The 17235-nt window shown below is 37.2% G+C and overlaps 6 protein-coding genes across 6 annotated transcripts; 4 read left to right on the top strand and 2 right to left on the bottom strand.

Moving 5' to 3' along the window:
- Positions 1 to 91: 91 nt before the first annotated feature.
- LOC111460805 (metalloendoproteinase 1-like) lies at positions 92 to 802 on the top strand. The gene has a single exon (XM_023104106.1). The coding sequence runs from the start codon at positions 92 to 94 to the stop codon at positions 725 to 727; it is 636 nt and encodes a 211-aa protein (XP_022959874.1). The 3' UTR covers positions 728 to 802.
- Positions 803 to 2049: 1247 nt separating this feature from the next.
- On the bottom strand, positions 2050 to 2895 carry LOC111460796 (metalloendoproteinase 1-like). Its single transcript, XM_023104093.1, has one exon. The coding sequence runs from the start codon at positions 2893 to 2895 to the stop codon at positions 2050 to 2052; it is 846 nt and encodes a 281-aa protein (XP_022959861.1).
- Positions 2896 to 4302: 1407 nt separating this feature from the next.
- Positions 4303 to 5214, bottom strand: LOC111460787 (metalloendoproteinase 1-like). The gene has a single exon (XM_023104082.1). The coding sequence runs from the start codon at positions 5212 to 5214 to the stop codon at positions 4303 to 4305; it is 912 nt and encodes a 303-aa protein (XP_022959850.1).
- A 1548-nt stretch (positions 5215 to 6762) lies between these two features.
- LOC111431406 (ferredoxin-thioredoxin reductase catalytic chain, chloroplastic-like) lies at positions 6763 to 9449 on the top strand. The gene is made up of 6 exons (XM_023068034.1): positions 6763 to 6979; positions 7201 to 7313; positions 7850 to 7899; positions 8007 to 8078; positions 8696 to 8756; positions 9139 to 9449. Exons 1-6 carry the CDS (start codon positions 6886 to 6888, stop codon positions 9181 to 9183), a joined length of 435 nt encoding a protein of 144 aa, XP_022923802.1. The 5' UTR covers positions 6763 to 6885; the 3' UTR covers positions 9184 to 9449.
- A 774-nt stretch (positions 9450 to 10223) lies between these two features.
- Positions 10224 to 13611, top strand: LOC111462622. The gene is made up of 7 exons (XM_023106275.1): positions 10224 to 10529; positions 10684 to 10817; positions 11260 to 11309; positions 11406 to 11938; positions 12081 to 12161; positions 12438 to 12500; positions 13370 to 13611. The coding sequence occupies exons 1-7, from the start codon at positions 10485 to 10487 to the stop codon at positions 13451 to 13453; spliced, it is 990 nt and encodes a 329-aa protein (XP_022962043.1). The 5' UTR covers positions 10224 to 10484; the 3' UTR covers positions 13454 to 13611.
- A 1489-nt stretch (positions 13612 to 15100) lies between these two features.
- Positions 15101 to 17002, top strand: LOC111462609 (U-box domain-containing protein 40-like). Its single transcript, XM_023106249.1, has one exon. The coding sequence runs from the start codon at positions 15346 to 15348 to the stop codon at positions 16981 to 16983; it is 1638 nt and encodes a 545-aa protein (XP_022962017.1). The 5' UTR covers positions 15101 to 15345; the 3' UTR covers positions 16984 to 17002.
- Positions 17003 to 17235: the final 233 nt, after the last annotated feature.

The following is a 17235-nucleotide window of genomic DNA, read 5'->3' as shown; positions in this document are numbered from 1 at the left end:
CGTATTAAAATAACCAAGAGAGACGTGAAAGTAGAACATTGTTTGTTGGGTATAAATAGGGTGGAAATTGTGTAGTATGTTGCATATAACAATGGCATCCTCGAAAGCTTTTAAAACAACGTTGTTTTTGGGGGTTGTCCTTGTGGTGTTGTCGTTGTTCCCTGGTTCAGAAGGATGTTGGGCTGAAGAGAGTTACAACAAAACCCAACATCGTATCAAATTCCACAAGGTTTCTCGCTACTCGTTCTTCCAAGGCAGCCCCAGATGGCCTCCTTCCAAACGCAATCTCACCTATAAATTCCTTACGGGCTTCCCAACTAATGGGAAGCCCCCTGTGGCTAGCGCTTGCGGCAGGTGGGCGGCAGTGACCCAATTCACATTTACAGAGGTCCCCAGCTCTGCCCCTGCAGACATCACAATAACCTTTGCGAGACTGAGCCATGGAGATGGATACCCGTTTGATGGTCCGGGGGGCACGCTGGCCCATGCCTTTGCACCGACGGACGGTAGGCTTCACTTCGACGCGGATGACAGTTATGTCATTGGCGCTGCTCCTAATGCATTTGACTTGGAAAGTGTGGCGGTGCATGAGATGGGGCACATCCTTGGGCTTGGACACAGCAATGTTGTACAGGCCATTATGTACCCATCCATTAGTTCTGGAACGGTCAAGAAAGAACTGCAAGCTGATGATATCAATGGAATTAAAGCTCTATATGGATTCTGATTACGACTACTAATGTCATAGAATAAACAATCCAAGCTCAAATAATGAAATAAAATAACTCTTTTTTACCCAATTCATCTTGAATGATATATATATATATATATATATATATATATATATATATATATATATATATATATATATATCTTTCTCTTTTCTCTTTATTTATTTATTTATTTATCTATTTTTTATTTTTTAAAGGCTTATAGGAGAGTATTACAATTTTTTTTTTTTAATACTCGAACATTAAAAAGTTCGGAGATAATTTATGAGGTGTAGATAGATCAATAAAAAATTGATGTTCAGAGATAATTTTGAATTTTTAAGGAAAAAAGTGTACTCATGTTACTTTTAAAATTTCATGAGTATTTAAAAATACTCTAATAATAAGAGTATTTTTGTACTTTTAAGAAAGTTGGAGGACATTATTGAAATTTTTTTAAAGTCCAAAAGTATTTTTTAAACAAAATAATCACGCATTCATTCAAAGCTTAGAAGTATTATTAAATTTGATGAAAGTTTAGAATTTTTTTTTTTTTGACTTATTTAATTTAGCTTATTAATTTATACTGTTTCTCAAATTCCTAAAGGATGAACTTTCACAAATAAATTAATTTATATCATTCATTATAAAATGGAGCGGGTAGTTCTAGCTTTCAAACCATGGACTTCAGATGGATCCATCTTAAACAGAGTGGAAAATTCATGTTGAAATAGGAAATGAAGGAGGAAAAAGAGATGTTTCTTTCTATTAGCTAAATGAAGACGAGGAGGGGGACAAAGATTTTTTGTCCCCATCTTTATTCTAATCTCTGACCCCACTAAATCTCTACCAATCTCTGACAGAAACCTGATCTTCACGAAGAATCCCCACTAATACTATAAAAATAAATAGAAAATTTGAGAGTAATGAGAATTAAAATAGGAGGCAAGAATGGAAAACTTGTCTCCACCCCATGGACATCCCTACAAGCCTTCATCAATGCACGATCCAATCACATTACAGGTTTTGAAGGACATGACCATGGTGATGGTATCCCATTCGTTGGCCGTAGGGGAGAGCTGGCCCACGCCTAAGAACCACGGGACGACATGTCCAAACTAAGTATAAAGAAGAGAAATGTTGATAAGCATTGAGTACGAGATTAAAAAAAGAAAAAAAAAAAAGACAAATGTTTGCATCAATAACAAAATGAGCAATCTCTTGTTAAGCTTATTTATTTCGAGAGAATTACAACATAAGATAGCATAGCAGCTTGTTCCAATTGTTCCAATTGTGTTAAAGTTAACACAATAAACTAATGAATCTCCACAGTGTTGTGCTATTTTTCCCTAAATCCATTATACAAAGCCAAGAGTCCATTAACATCATCGTCGTTTAGGCCCATCACAAAATTAGGACCAATAGATGGCCACATGACAGCGTTTCTAAAGCTGCTGTGGCCCAGCCCAAGAATATGTCCAAGCTCATGCAATGCCACACTCCCCACATCGAACTTATCAGGATAAGCTCCATCCGCCCAAGCCTCCCGCGCATTGAAGTGAAGTCTCCCATCTTCAGGCGCAAAAGCATGCCCCAATTCTCCACTTCCCTCCTTGAAAGGATGCCCATCTCCATGGTCTCCTACTTCAAAGCTTATTTTAACATCTGCCTTATTCGCACTACCTTTTGTGAATTTAAATCCACTTTTTGAACTCCAACTGTGCATGGCTCCAACCACTGTAGCCTTGTACTGTTTTGGAAAACTCCCAACAAATGCGTATTTCAGATTGTATTTCGACGCCCCCCATTTCGGTTTCAAATCATTGATAAATGCGTAATGAAGTCCTATGGGGTGATCCCCGTCCCCGTTCCTATCTCCGCTCGTCTCGTTGATGAACACATCGGGAACTCCACATCGAGGCTGCGACATTAGCTCCAAAGTCTCCGCATCCAAAATGCCACTCACGTTGAGGTTGAAGAATTTTTGGTATGATTTAATGGCAAACTCCAAGTTGTCATCAAAGACGTTGCCTTTGGTCTCCACATTTGTGCTCAAGTAACCATAACGTTGGAGGAAGGCTCTGACGTTGTGGATTCCTTCTATGTTGTGGCCCTTCCCACTTCCTACGAGATGTTGGGGAAATATAGACGAGGACAACTTGTGGGTGTGAAGATGGCGCGCCATGATGGCGTGGGGTGCTATGGCGGCGACAAGTATGAACATCAGTTGGAGACATGATGTCAAATCCATGTTCACGACAAGATAGAGACAAACTAAGATGGGTGCGTGATGAATATGGGTTGGAGTTGGGGGCCCTTTTAAAAGAAAATTGTATGAAGGAGAACATAAAAAACTAAGGTTGAGTTGCTATATGCATACATCAATATTAAATAAATTGAATGCCAGCATTGTCCATTTCATGATACTATAATTAATTAAATCGAGGATCTTGTGGACATAAATTCATATACAGACAGAAATGTTCTTTCATCATCCTCAGTAGATTCTTTTCATACTTGCTTCATTTTCATGCTTGCTTCGTGTTTATGGTAAGAACAAAAATTGGAACAATTCTAAGTCCACTTTTACTAAATATTGTCCTGTTCCACCCCAAACACATAGTTAGAAAGTATTGTCTTCTTAAACCCAAGCACGTCTTAATTAATTAATTTTTTAGAAAAAAAAAAATACTCATATACTTTGAAAATCAACGTTAAAAAGTTTGGAGATAATTTATGACTTATTTACCGACTATAAATAATTAAATTTTTTTTTTTAATTTCATGAGTATATTTTAAACCTAGTATTAATAATAAGGGTATTTTTTGTATTTTTAAAAAGTTAAAAGTTACTACTCGATTTTTTTAAAAAAATTTAAGAATATTTTTTAAACAAAATACTCACGTTTTTATGGTTCAAAGTTGTATTAATTAAAATTTATAAAAGTTTAGGACTATTTTTTAAACTTATTTAATTTAACCTATTAATTTATACTCTTTCTTAATTTCTTAAATGATGAACTTTCACTACATCATTCATTTAAAATGGAGCTCTAAAACTGGACGTTTATTTAATTAGCGGAAACCATCTTTATATTGAAATGGAAAAATGAAAGAGGAAATGAGAGATTTTTCTTTAGCTAAATGAAGATGAGGACGATCTTCACGGAGAATCCCCTACCAATAGTACAAAAATAAATAGAAAATTTTAGAGTAATGAAAATTGAAACGGAAGGTATGAATGGAGACCTCGTCTCCACCCCCATCCCATAGACACATCTCTACAAGCCCCCATCAATGCACAATCCGATCACACTGTACGTTGTGAAGGACGTGACCATGGTGACGGTACCCCATTCGTTGACCATGGGGGAGAGCTGGCCCATGCCTACCAACCATGGGATTTAGTAAGTATTGAGTGAGAAATGATGTATAAAAAGTAAAAAGATTAATGGTTGCATCAATAACAAAACAAGCAATCTCTTATATTAAGCTTTATTTCTGTAGAATTGCAGCATAAGATAGCATAGCAACTTGTTCCAATTGTGTTAAAGGTGAAAACAAGAAACAAATGAATCTCCAAACTGTTGTGCTAGTCTTCCTCAACTCCATCATACAAAGCCGAGATTCCACTAACATCATCGCTGCTTAGCTCCTTCTTCAAATTAGGAGGCATAGATGGCCACATGACGGCGTCTCTAATGTCGCTGTGGCCCAGCCCAAGAATATGTCCAAGCTCATGCAATGCCACACTCCCCACGTCAAACTTATCAGGATAAGCTCCATCCGCCCAAGCATGCTGCGCATTGAAGTGAAGTCTCCCATCTTCAGGCGCAAAAGCATGCGCCAATGCTCCATTTTTGTCCTTGAAAGGAGACCCATCTCCATGGTCTCCTACTTCAAAGCTTATTCTAACATCTGTGTTGTCCGTACTACCTTCTGAGAATGCAAACACACTGTTAAAACTCCAGCTGATCATGGCTTGAATCACTGTATTCTTGTACTGTTCCGGAAAACTCCCAAGAAATGTGTATTTCAGATTGTATTTGGACGCCGACCATTTCGGTTTCAAATCGTTGAAAAAACTGTAATGAAGTCCTATGGGGTGATCCCTGTCCCCATTCCCGTCTCCGCCCGTCTCGTTGATGAACACGTCGGGAACTCCACATCGAGGCTGTGACATTAGCTCCAAAGTCTCCGCATCCAAAATGCCACTCACGTTGAGGTTGAAGAATTTTTGGTATGACTTAATGGCAAACTCCAAGTTGTCATCAAAGACGTTGCCTTTGGTCTCCACATTTGTGCTCAAGTAACCATAACGTTGGAGGAAGGCTCTGACGTTGTGGATTCCTTCTATGTTGTGGCCCTTCCCACTTCCCACAAGATGTTGGGGAAATATAGACGAAGACAACTTGTGGATGTGAAGATGGCGCGCCATGATGGCGTGAGGTGCTATGGCGGCGACAAGTATGAACATCACTTGGAGACATGATCTCAAATCCATGTTCACGACAAGATAGAGACAAACTAAGATGGGTGTGTGAAGAATATGGGTTGGAGTTGGGGGCGCTTTTGAAAGAAAATTGCATGAAGGAGAAAAACAAAGCTAAGGTTGAGTTACTATATGCGTACATCAAAATTAAATAATTAAATTAAATAATTCGAAAGCCTGGCATTGTCTTGTGATTCTATGTTCGATAACATTTCATGATACTATAATTATATCTAAGATCTTGTGGACATAAATTCATGGAGATATTGATATCATTTTTTGTGTTTGATGAGAACAAAATAGTAAATATTGTCTCAATCCCAAATTCACCGCTAGTACATATTGTCATTTTTGTGATTTTTTTTTTTTTGGCTTTCTTTTTATAGTTTTTAAAATGTTTCGTTCCTCTCTTCAACTGACATAGGATCTTACAAACCACCTACTTTCGAAGTCAGCATCCTTGTTGCCACTCGTTCGTATCTCTAGATACCACTAGTCACAATTGCACTCTTGATGGCAGCAGACTTGCGATTGTGCGGCAGTCACTTTCTAACGACGAGTGAGCTAAGCCAATTCGTTCTTACGTCGCCTACGGTTAAGCGACGTATGCTCGAACTTCTGGCCTCGATTTAAGGAAGTTTTAGAAAACGAGGGCAGAGAGAGATTTTAAAAAAGACGTTATATATGCAAGCAAGAGAGTAACAACAACTACTCATATAACTATTGGTAGGTAGGATCTCACAAAAACTAAATATATATATACAATTTCATTTTTCATACTCCAATGAAAGATAAATAGATTAAAGGTATCAGCGACAATAAATGTTTTAGGTCGGTTGCTAAACTATGCTCTACTATTCAATACAATTTTAAAAACATTTTTATAATTTATCAATCATAGGTCGTTATGAGCATTTACTCTCGTGGTTTTAGTTTATAGGTAGGGTTTCCATGTTTTGAAAAAAATAAAATTTATAAATTTACGAAGATTTTATTAAATTATAGGGTGAGGTTTTATCATAGCGTAAGAATAAAATAATAACGATTTCACTTTGCTAGAGACTCGAATTACTGACTACTACGACTAATACATAATTTAAAATGCTTTGATAATTTGATCATTTTAAAAACATGCATTCAATAAATTAGCCATAAAACTAATTTTTATATTTATTAAATGTACCATGACTTAATTGAAATATGTGAAACTACAATAATTAAAATATAAAATAAAGTTTGCATCATAATGATATTTGAACCTAATTATTTATTTTTAATTTTTTAATTTTAACCCTTTTTTTTTTTTTTTTTTTTTGTTGCATTGATTTCAAATTCGAAGATAGAATTATAAAAAAAATAAAAAAAATAAATTATAATTGGGCCGATGACATGGACGGGTTTGTCATGGGCCCAAGGCCCGGAATCATATCAAATCCGAACCGAGTGGTTCGTAGAGCTCGCTCCCTGATATTTGGGATGCGTGGAATGGCGTCCTCCCAAAATTTTCTATTAAATTCAATTATCTTCGTTTCAGAAAATTAATTGCAATTATAAGCCCTTTAACTCCCACAATATTTAACAACAAAAAGAAATAACTATGAACAAATCCACAGATTATCCTTCTTCTTCCTCCTCCCAATTTACAGATTTCTTCTCTTCCTCGTTTTCCGTTGCTTTGTCCTAATGATTCTACAAGCTTCGTCGTTCAATATCGCCGTTCCACTCTCCGGTTCTTCCACCGGACGTTCCCGTCACAGCCATGTCGTTCGAGCTCAAGGTAATTATAGCCGGTTTTTTAAACTGATTCTAAATCTTGTTTTACTGTTGTTTGGAATTTATCTTTTCAAATCTCGACATTCTAGCGCCAATTTTTGTTTGCTGTATCCTTCTCTGTGGATTCATTTAGATGTCCAACCACAAAGTTGTTCTTCTTGTTATTGTTCCTGTCTACCGCTTTTGGATATAGATCATTCGAATGTAATTTTGTTGTTACTTCAGGGGAACCGTCCGACAAGTCGGTCGAAATAATGAGGAAATTCTCGGAGCAGTATGCTCGCAAGTCAGGAACGTATTTCTGTGTGGACAAGGGGGTTACTGCTGTTGTAATCAAGGTTATTTTCTGAGATTTTCTTGTGGTGTTATTTCCGTTACTTATAAATGGAATTTTCATTTTTCTGTCTTAATTCTGTAGTCATGAAGTTGTTTGAGTGGCTTACATGATTGTGTTTTATCTGTTGACCTTTATGGAACATCTCATTGATTGCACGCAAGGAATTGATAGGTTTTCTAGTTACTCATTCTCAAATTGAGCAATTATTTATTAGTTAGTGAAGCAATAGAGGAGAAGAAACTTCGTCTGTGCTCCCGCAGGTAGACGACAACGTTCATGAAATTTGATTACCTATATTCTTTGGAAATATTTTTTCTTGACATTGCTGATAAAGTTCATGATGGAAGAGTTTAGTTTTACTGTGGCAAGTTGATTGCATAAGTTCCAGAAGTCTAACTCGATGAACCTGTACTAATGGATCTTTGTATTTAGTCTCCGTTATGTTTATGGGTACAGTTGTATCGACATTAGATGAAATTGATTGAATGCCGTTGATCTGTAACTAGTGTAAGAGAAGCTCATATTAGATCTAAACAGGGACTGGCAGATCACAAAGATACATTGGGTGCACCACTCTGTCCCTGTCGGTCAGTGTTTATAATGCTTTGTAGAAATCCTGTAATATTTTCTGGAACTAAGGGTAGTTCAAACTATCTTTAATGCAGAGTTAAATAGTTCGGTTATTTTTTTTCAGGCATTATGACGACAAAGCTGCTGAGGTTGCACAAGGTTTTTGGAATTGTCCATGTGTTCCAATGAGAGAAAGGTAAAACATGCACTTATATCATCGGGAAGTTTCTTTTTTGCGATCTGGAATTCATGAAACTATACACCTGCCTGTCTGCATTATACTCATAAAACGTTTCTCACTTGATTTATTGACTGACTGAATGATCTGCATTAGGATGATTCAGCTTTATAAGTCTTTATTCTTATGAAAGAGGAAGGAAAAGAGAAGGGGTGGGAGATTATGGCTATCCATCTTAATTTGTTTCTTAAGATGATGGGTGTTGAGACTTACAGTACTAGGTTATTAAACTTGGAAGTAAATACCCTGAGCCCTATACTGATTTTTCGCGGATGAAGAGCAGGGTTTAAATCTTTCATAAACTGACTTTGTTAGAACTATTTCCCATGGTCATCTGGTAAACTAAATTTGTAGTCGATTAGTCACACATAACCAAGCTGTTCACTCTAGCGAGTAAGGTTGTTTTTGTGTTATATTCGATACCAGGAATATGGTAATAACAGGCTGACTTTCAAAGCCAGCCCTTGGATATTGGAATGTTTCAGGAAGCAAGGAAATGTAGATGATAGGACGCTGTTACTCATTTTATTCCATATCAGGCACATCTGGTCTGAAAATTAATTTTTTCTTGGCAGGAAAGAGTGTCACTGCATGCTTTTCCTAACTCCTGAGAACGACTTTGCAGGCAACGACCAGGTAATTGTTATCAGTTACTCTTGATCTGAAAGATTATACTGATACTTCTAATTCATGGAAAGAATCTCAATGTAATGACTACAGACTGAATTGACAATTCAATTTACCGGAAGGTGTATGATTTATTGTTAGACACTATTACCACTCCAGAGTGCAACTGAATTTTCTTATTAATTTCATTAACTAGCTCCACTCCTTGAACACTATGCTAAATGTGAAGTTGGGAATTATCACAAGATCTTTTAGCCGGAAAAAATTGAATATTAAGCTAAACTGCAAATATTATGGCTATTTACTTTGCATATGTTGCAACTATCCATTGTTTCTGTTGTGAATAATTTTTTCCTGCTCTCGTTGGATTTCTGATTCCTCTTTTCTGTAGGTGATCACCATGGAAGATATCAAGGCAACAACAGCAAACATGTAACCTTCAATTTCCACTTGTTAATTTCATTCACAGTACTTCAAACTGTGCTATGATGATTGAAAGGGGTGGAAATATACAAGTATAATTATGTATGTAACACTACATGCTGATGAGATCATGAATTGTTGTGCCATATCTGCCACTGACAAATGATCACATTTCTTTTCCATGGTATTTGTAACATGTAAGTTTTGACCCAACAATATTTGGTTTGGCTTAGTTTGGCTAGAACCATACATGGATGGGTGTTTTGGGAGAGGATCCAATGCTGGAGTTGTTAGTGGTGAAAAATATGAGTTAGAAGAAAGAACCCTATATGGATAGGTATTCCTTTTCGGGTTAGAGGTTTGAATTTGCATACTCCATACTTTTTCCTTTTACTTTCGAGATTGGAAAAGTAATAATAATTATAATCAATAAAGATGTTGCTATTCCCATTCTATTGTGAGCATAATGTAAATTCCCAATTTCTTGAATTTTCGGTTCTTAAGTTCGATTTTCCACCCAAGTAATTTTGAGGTTTGAACAATATAGGATTTTGCATTTATTTTTTATTTTCTAAATCCTTAGTTTAAGTTTTAAAAACTAAAAATAAGCCTTTTTTTTTTTCTTTTATAATTTAGTCAATGAATTGTAAAAAAAAAAAAGAAAATATGTACGAATAAGTTTAGGAGGCTCTAATTTTCATCCCAATACAAGAACTTTGGCATAGGTCGCAATATCTTATTTTAGGGCATGAAATAAAATTAATTCAGTCAATGGAGTTTGTAGCAATGTGGAGTAAATTTACAAATGTATATTTGAAAATATTTTAATTGTTAAATTGTAAATTTAATTCTAATGATAATATCTATTAGTACCTCCTAAAACTAAATAGATTTTAATTCTGATTTGATTATTGTTGAAGAAAAATAATAAATACAAACTAATATGAAATTTTGAGTATAGTAATATTGTTTTATGAATAATTAAAAATATTTTTGTAATTTCCTTAAGAAACTATTCATATAAATGCGAAATTTCGGTCTTTTACGATTTTCGATTTCGGGTGCCCTGGCGTTGTAGCCCAGCCCACACTGACTCCGCCAATTGGCTCAACAATTGCCCCGAACCGTTAGCGCGCGCCCCTCAACATCATCGTCTTCTTCATTCCTTTCCCAATTCCTGACAACAGCTTGATTCTTATTCTAGGGTTTCGTTGCACTTCTGCAATTCTACCTTTCATTCTGTTCCATCCCTCTTTGTTTTAATTAGCTAGATAGGTTGATCCCTCAGAGGTCTACTGCGCTCGTTTCTCGGAGATGTCGAGGCCCCAAGTCACCATCACTCTCGGGCGCTCTGGTCAGGTAATCGCATTTAGTTTGTTCAAGCGTCTTTTTAAAAAGTAAATAGGAAAGGCAGAGATTTTTCGAGTTTTCCTTTAGTTTTCTTGTACCAGTTATGTCATCGATGATTCTTGCACTTACTGAGCTTTTCTTTTTGTGATCGCATCGTTTTCAGGTGATAAAGAGAGGAGGTATAGCCTCAGACTTCGCACAATCGAACATTGATTCTGGATCAGAGCCAAGAAGAAAACGGTATCTTGAGAGATCAGCTGATAATGCTGAAGATTTGTTTTCGTCCACGAATAAGAGGTTTGCTTTCTTTTGCTCTACTTCTGTATTGACTATTACTAGCATATACCTATCCGCGCATTCTTCCTTTTCTTTTATTTTCTTCGTAGCCCAAATCTCCGGTAAGTCTGTATTTTTTCAGTTGTTCTCAGCTTTCACCTTGTTGGTTCTTCTTGCATTTATGGTGTACTTTAACTTGAAAAATTGAACGAATTGTTGGCCACTTGTTTCTTTCAGTTAATTTGATTTCATGCTCTTGAGACCTCCCTAATTTAAGTGCTGCTGTAGAGATAATAACGTTCCTTTTTATGAAGTATATTTTGTGTCGTTGGAGTTTTGATTTTTCATACAATGATTACTTTGTGGATTTGTATTCTTTATGAATCTCCTCATTTTATCTACGAATTTTGAACTAGTATATATTCTGAATTTTGCATGCCTTAGTTGAGTATTCTCTTTGCAGGCAACGTGGAGATGGCTTTCCCTGGAGTTCAAATGGTGAAAGAAAAGACGGTACTGGCAAATTTTCTGCTTATATTATTGTATGTTTTTCTACACGTATTGGTTTTCTTTGATCTCATGATTACTTCTGTTCTTATTTGAATAAAGCCTACAGAGTTGGTCAAAATGATCTTCGCTTGAAACTTATGCGCAAAAATCAATCCAAGAAATTTGGTAGTGGAGAAGAACACCGGAGGATGAGCTTACACCATCAATTATCAAAAAATTCGCTGGCCTCAACTAGTGGAGATGTATTACATGGTAGGCATGAATTTCGAGGGAGCAATCTTATAAGGCGACCACATGCTGGAGAAAGTGCCGATGATCTATACCTAGAGCAGTCGCAGAGGAAAAGTGCTGTTTCATATGTTGATAGATTGAGAGTTAGATCCCCAGATGGGATCATGAAAAGGTCCATGGGGCTTTCACCACCTAGATACAATGATGAGTTTAGGAGAACCTCATTTATGATGGAAGCTGATCGTTCAAGAGGTGAATGGTTTTTCGAAAACAGCGTTGCTGACAGTTATAGGTCTGTAGACTCTGCACCTGGGAAAATGAAAGCCGCCCTCCCTGTATCTGGCAAGGGAGTTAAGGATATCCCACCAATAAGTGGCAGCATGCAGAGAAGTTCCACAATGGTATACCCTTTGACCGTTTTGCTTATCGGCCTAATTTAATGTACCAACTCAATTCATTAAGTTCTACAATCTTATAGATTAGCTCATCTTTGATGCCGGATTGAGCCTTTTGTTGATAAGCCTTGTTAATGATTGTTTACAGGGGGAGGGTTCTCTTTCTGTTGCTGGCTTGTTGAATTCACTTGGTTTGGGGAAATATTCCATTCATTTTCAAGCAGAAGAAGTAAGTCATCTCTGCTTGTATATTGTTTTTCAGTATTGCCGAATGTATGTATTTTCTTGAAAGTTAAAAGTTCTTTTTCATTAATTGATCAGAAGTTTGTATCTGATTAAAAAAAAAAAAAAACGTTATAAGATGTAGAACGTAGATTCTGTAGCATACAACAACTGGGTTTCTTTTACCATGTGAACGTTATGTATGGTGTTCCTTATGCTTGTCTATGGACTTTTAAATGCTTGTATTTGGACTTAGATTCTTCTTCTAAATTGTATCTTGCAGATTGATATGACAGCTTTGAGACAGATGGGAGACAAGGATCTTAAAGAGTTGGGGATACCAATGGTAATTCCATTTCCCTGGCCTTCAACGATTGTCAAACTCTAATTGAAAAAACATTTTTTTGCTTTCCAACTTTTAGTCCTGTGTGGCGTGCTTGCCTAACTGCCTAATTACTAATTTGTCTTACGTCATTTTAGTTAACTGATAAATTAACTAACTTATTTCATTGAACATAATACGGTTCAATTATAAAATGAAGCAACCATTTTATTATACTTGAATTGATTACATCTCAATTAGTTAAAATATATGCTCTCAACAGAGGTGAGGTTTGAATTTTCTCAAAAAAAAAAAAAAAAAATCAGCTTATTAATTATTTTACTTAAGTAGTTAAAGGTCTTATATATTACTAATTTATCAACTCTGAAACTTCTGTTCATACTATATTGGTTTACTATATTGCTTTATTTTACTTTCTTTTACTAATTTGTTAATACAATAACGAAGATATGAAATCCTAAGCAAAGATCCATTCAACTAATGCAGTATTATTGAAGATTTCTATCTATGTACCACCAAATTCATCTTATTTTTAGATGTTGTTTTTCCATAAAAACCTTAAACGAATTCTCCTAAAGGATACTGATAGGGTCAATAATACTACCATAGTCTGAAGTGTCTTGGTTTCTATGTTATATTGTTTATGTAATTGTTATCATTTATCATTTATCTGATTATTAGTACTGCCAAAGAAGAATGTGTCATATGCACTATGAAATCATTTGATAAAAGTACTCTATACCAGTGTACGTGGTAGTTGCCTCCTAACTAGTCTAGTTTAATGATTTCACTTGGAACTTCAATATCATCCAAGCTTGTTGTATGCATTGGAAATTTAATTTGAACCCTCACTTGATACTTCTATTTAACAGGGACCAAGGAAAAAGATTCTTCTTGCCCTGTTGCCCCGTTCTAAGCAGCGGCCGCCACCACCATTCTCAATTGGACGAGCGTAGAGTTCTGGATCACTTATGTCTTATCGTCTGAAATATTTACGGGTGTATTCCTTTTGTAAATTAGAGCCCTCTTTGGGGATGTTTTTATCTGTATGTATGAACATTTTGAGGATAAATTTAAGCAGCAGAATCAATTGTGTATAGTGCATTCATTGACCTCTGCCTTACTAGTGCTGTTCTTGGCATGCGTGGATAGAACTTTTAACAATTTACTTATTGAGAGTGGAGTCATTGAATACCCTATTCATTAGGTATTGAGAATGGAATAAATCAATTCCCAATTCATTAGGTCTCATTAGATTAGAATTTCATAAAACACAACTAGATGACAAATCTTTGAAACTCATCACGTCTTGAATTACACAGATACGCTTGAACCGTGAGATGAGACTTGTTGTGTTTCTGCGTTCTCTCACATGCCAGGTAGTAGAACAGACCGAGAAGCTTCAGTATGACTCTGCTGATGCTACTCATGCTACAAACTAGAGCATTGTGGAAGAAGGAATTGTGACTGGCCACACCAGTCGCTAAAAGGTACTTCATATATCTTTGCTTGTTTGCTTCACTTGGTACTATTTTCTTATTAACATCTGAATAAGAGGAGATCAAGAAGATCGACCACATGTAGTGTACGTTTCTGGTGATGATCTTTCGTGGCTGCTTCTGTTTTCATCTGAAGAAAACAGGGGAATTTTCTATACGAAAGGAACATGGGTAGCCAGTGAAGGTTTTCTCCTCTCTCCTATCTTAATGTGAACTTGATCTGTGTTTATTCTTTCAATTTGTTCAAAAAGTGATGTTGGACCTTACTGGAATTAGAGCATCGGATTCCTCGATGACAATGATAGAGTGCTCTTTGAAAGTCTATCAGTTACTTTAAATAGTCTGCTTTTACACTTTACATCCATGCCTCCTTGAAAGTCCATTGAGAATAAAGCCAAATGGATTGTTTTGTTTATTGCTTAGAGAGAAGTGAAAGTAGAGCGGAGTGGTAACATGTGGACTAATTTCTTTGGCTTACAGAAGAATGGAAAGCAGTAAAGAGTCAAAAGGTACTACCCTTTACCCACTTATTTAATCTCGTACCATAAAAAAATTGAGTTCCTGGTTAATTGCACTGTCAAGTTCTCTCATTGTATCTCTAGGAAAACTACCTTTCCTAAGGTCGGTTTATTACAGGATTTAGTGGGCCAATATGGTTTAAAGATTATATTTTGTTGCACCACTTTAGTTGGAATTTTTATTTGAACTTTATATGGTTGTTTTCATTAATAACCAAGGATAGGCTTCTGTTTGGAATCTAAAGGGAGGGCCAAACACATCTCATATGGTACTAACTTAGGAAACAGTCGAGAAAAAGTCATCTGCCACTTTGTGCACAAAAGAACCCTTTTTGTAAAGTTAAAAAAACATAATTGAGATCTGAATTAAGGTTAGAAAGAGAAGAGTAATGTGGCCAATGTTCTTGATCTTTCTTTACAGTTTGAATTGACTGTCAACTGATATTTAATCAATTTATCATTTTATTGGAAGATTGTAGCATAAATATGAGGGCTTTTCTAAATTTCTTAGGTGAGTAGAAAAAAAAAAGATTTTAGAAATTTAAATGTCTTTGCTTTGCAAGTTGTTATAACTCGAATAATGTTAGTGGAACAGAAATGAACTTTTTAATGGGTTTTCTCTTACCTATTTATTTTTATTAGTTTAGAACAACGATTAGTTATTTGTTAACTTCACCAAAACTCAGCCGCTGTTCAGTTACCCACAGAATTCATGGAGCTTCAGGATCAATTCATGTAGCTGTTTCATTGACGAGTCACAGAGGCTATCTTCTTTGCGTTCGTTGAAAGGGTTTTGTAGAGAGACTGGAAGTCTGAAGCTGAGAATCGGAAATGGAGTTTCAGGAGGGTTTGATGAAGTTTATGGTCCATAGACATACTCAACCTATTTGGGCTTTCGAGAAAAATTCTCCATCGGTTGCAGTTTCAGAGGTAACCAGTAGTCCCACACGGAAATGGCGGATCTTCAGTCGATCGTCTTCTTCCCCATTTTCGTCCAACCCCCAATTGAAGGAAATACCCAAAGAATTGCTCTGTCCCATTTCGGGGTCTTTAATGGCGGACCCTGTAATTGTCTCCTCTGGCCACACATTCGAGGCCGCCTGTGTTCAAGTTTGTAAAGATTTAGGCTTCAAGCCGACTTTGTTAGATGGTTCGAAGCCGGATTTCACCTCTGTAATCCCGAATCTGGCTCTGAAATCCACCATTTTCAACTGGTGTAGAAACTCCTCCTCTGAACCCCCAAAACCACTCGATTTCTCCTCCGCCGAAAAGCTCGTTGGTAAGTTCATGGCAGACCACAGGAAAAGCGATGACGAATTGATTCAAGGGGTTGCAGAGAATCCTGTGGTTCGATTCAACCACTCCGCCACCGATGTAACTCGTCGGGAATCTCATTTCTACTCGAGCTCCGATCAATCTGTCGCCGCCGTTCCGAGTCTGCCCCTTCCTCTCGCGACTCGACCGAGTTCTTCCTCTGAAAGTGAGATCTCTACTCTGAACTCCACTGAAGAAGAAGAGATCCTTGCGAAGCTTAAAAGCCCTCAGGTTACTGAGATCGAAGAGGGTGTGGTTACGCTGAGAAAAATCACGAGAATTCGAGAGGACACTAGGCTTTATCTCTGTTCCCCTTTGATTCTCTCTGCTCTTCGGTCTCTTATCGTCTCAAGGTACAGCAGCATTCAGGTGAATTCAGTTGCAGCACTGGTGAATCTGTCCTTAGAGAATATGAACAAGGTCAAGATCGTACGGTCCGGATTTCTCCCCAATTTGATCGATATTCTTAAAACGGGTTCCCCGGAGGTTCAGGAACATGCCGCCGGTGCCATTTTCAGCTTAGCTCTCCACGACGACAACAAGACGGCGATCGGCGTATTGGGTGCTCTGCCATCATTGATACGGCTGTTGGTATCCCACTCGGAGCAGACCCGACACGACTCGGCTCTTGCTCTGTACCACTTATCGCAAGTTCAGAGCAACCGTTCGAAGCTAGTGAAACTTGGGTCGGTGCCGGTTTTTCTCGGGATGGTGAAATCCGGCCTCATGGTCGGCCGGATTTTTCTTATATTGTGTAATTTAGCAGCGTGTTTCGAGGGTCGTGCGGCATTGTTGAACTCCGGCGCGGTGGAATGTTTAGTGGGGATGTTAAGAGAGAACGAGTTGGACTCCGAGTCGACACGGGAGAGTTGCGTGGCGGTTCTGTTAGAACTGAGTTACAGTAATTTGCGGTTCAAAGGTCTGGCCAAAACCGCCGGAGCAATGGAGGTTTTCATGGCGGTGGAGGAAAACGGAAGTGAGAGATTACAAGAGAAGGTGAAGAGGATGATGGAGTCCATGAAAGTCAGAGAGGAAGAAGCTGGGAATGTGAATTGGGAGGAACTGCTAGACTCGGGTTCTTCCAGCAGCAGCCAAACTCGGTGTCGACTGGTCGCCGGAATGGATAGGTCCTCCGCCAACTCGTCGGAGTTCTGAATTTGTACAGGTTGGATTTTTTTAAAAAATCATTTTGGGTTGTGAATATTAGTGAAAATAAACCTTTTTCTTCTTGTTCTTCTTCACTTGGTTCCTTTTTTGTTTCTTCCCGGTGAAGATGCCAAGTGAAAGCATTCTGGTTCATTAGAGTCTGAAGAACTCCATTTCTTAAAATTATGATCTGTGGGTTTGTTTATTTCATTTCAGTTCAATGCTCGTAAGATTCATTCATGATTTTGATGAACAAGGAAC

This window comes from Cucurbita moschata, unplaced genomic scaffold (genome assembly GCF_002738365.1).
Source record: "Cucurbita moschata cultivar Rifu unplaced genomic scaffold, Cmos_1.0 Cmo_Scf00002, whole genome shotgun sequence".
In the NCBI taxonomy this organism is placed as follows: domain Eukaryota; kingdom Viridiplantae; phylum Streptophyta; class Magnoliopsida; order Cucurbitales; family Cucurbitaceae; genus Cucurbita; species Cucurbita moschata.
Note: the sequence above shows the minus strand (reverse complement) of the source record. Positions and strands in the feature narration are given on the sequence as shown.

What these genes read in the sequence shown, in the direction of transcription:
- LOC111460805 (XM_023104106.1), top strand. Translation starts at nt 92, where the DNA reads ATGGCATCCTCGAAAGCTTTTAAAACAACGTTGTTTTTGGGGGTTGTC.
- LOC111460796 (XM_023104093.1), bottom strand. Translation starts at nt 2,895, where the DNA reads ATGGCGCGCCATCTTCACACCCACAAGTTGTCCTCGTCTATATTTCCC.
- LOC111460787 (XM_023104082.1), bottom strand. Translation starts at nt 5,214, where the DNA reads ATGGATTTGAGATCATGTCTCCAAGTGATGTTCATACTTGTCGCCGCC.
- LOC111431406 (XM_023068034.1), top strand. Translation starts at nt 6,886, where the DNA reads ATGATTCTACAAGCTTCGTCGTTCAATATCGCCGTTCCACTCTCCGGT. An exon ending in TTACTGCTGTTGTAATCAAG is followed by an intron (nt 7,314 to 7,849) that starts GTTATTTTCTGA and finishes AGATCTAAACAG; the next exon opens with GGACTGGCAGATCACAAAGA. An exon ending in GCACCACTCTGTCCCTGTCG is followed by an intron (nt 7,900 to 8,006) that starts GTCAGTGTTTAT and finishes ATTTTTTTTCAG; the next exon opens with GCATTATGACGACAAAGCTG.
- LOC111462622 (XM_023106275.1), top strand. Translation starts at nt 10,485, where the DNA reads ATGTCGAGGCCCCAAGTCACCATCACTCTCGGGCGCTCTGGTCAG. An exon ending in CTCTCGGGCGCTCTGGTCAG is followed by an intron (nt 10,530 to 10,683) that starts GTAATCGCATTT and finishes CATCGTTTTCAG; the next exon opens with GTGATAAAGAGAGGAGGTAT. An exon ending in TGCAGAGAAGTTCCACAATG is followed by an intron (nt 11,939 to 12,080) that starts GTATACCCTTTG and finishes GATTGTTTACAG; the next exon opens with GGGGAGGGTTCTCTTTCTGT.
- LOC111462609 (XM_023106249.1), top strand. Translation starts at nt 15,346, where the DNA reads ATGGAGTTTCAGGAGGGTTTGATGAAGTTTATGGTCCATAGACATACT.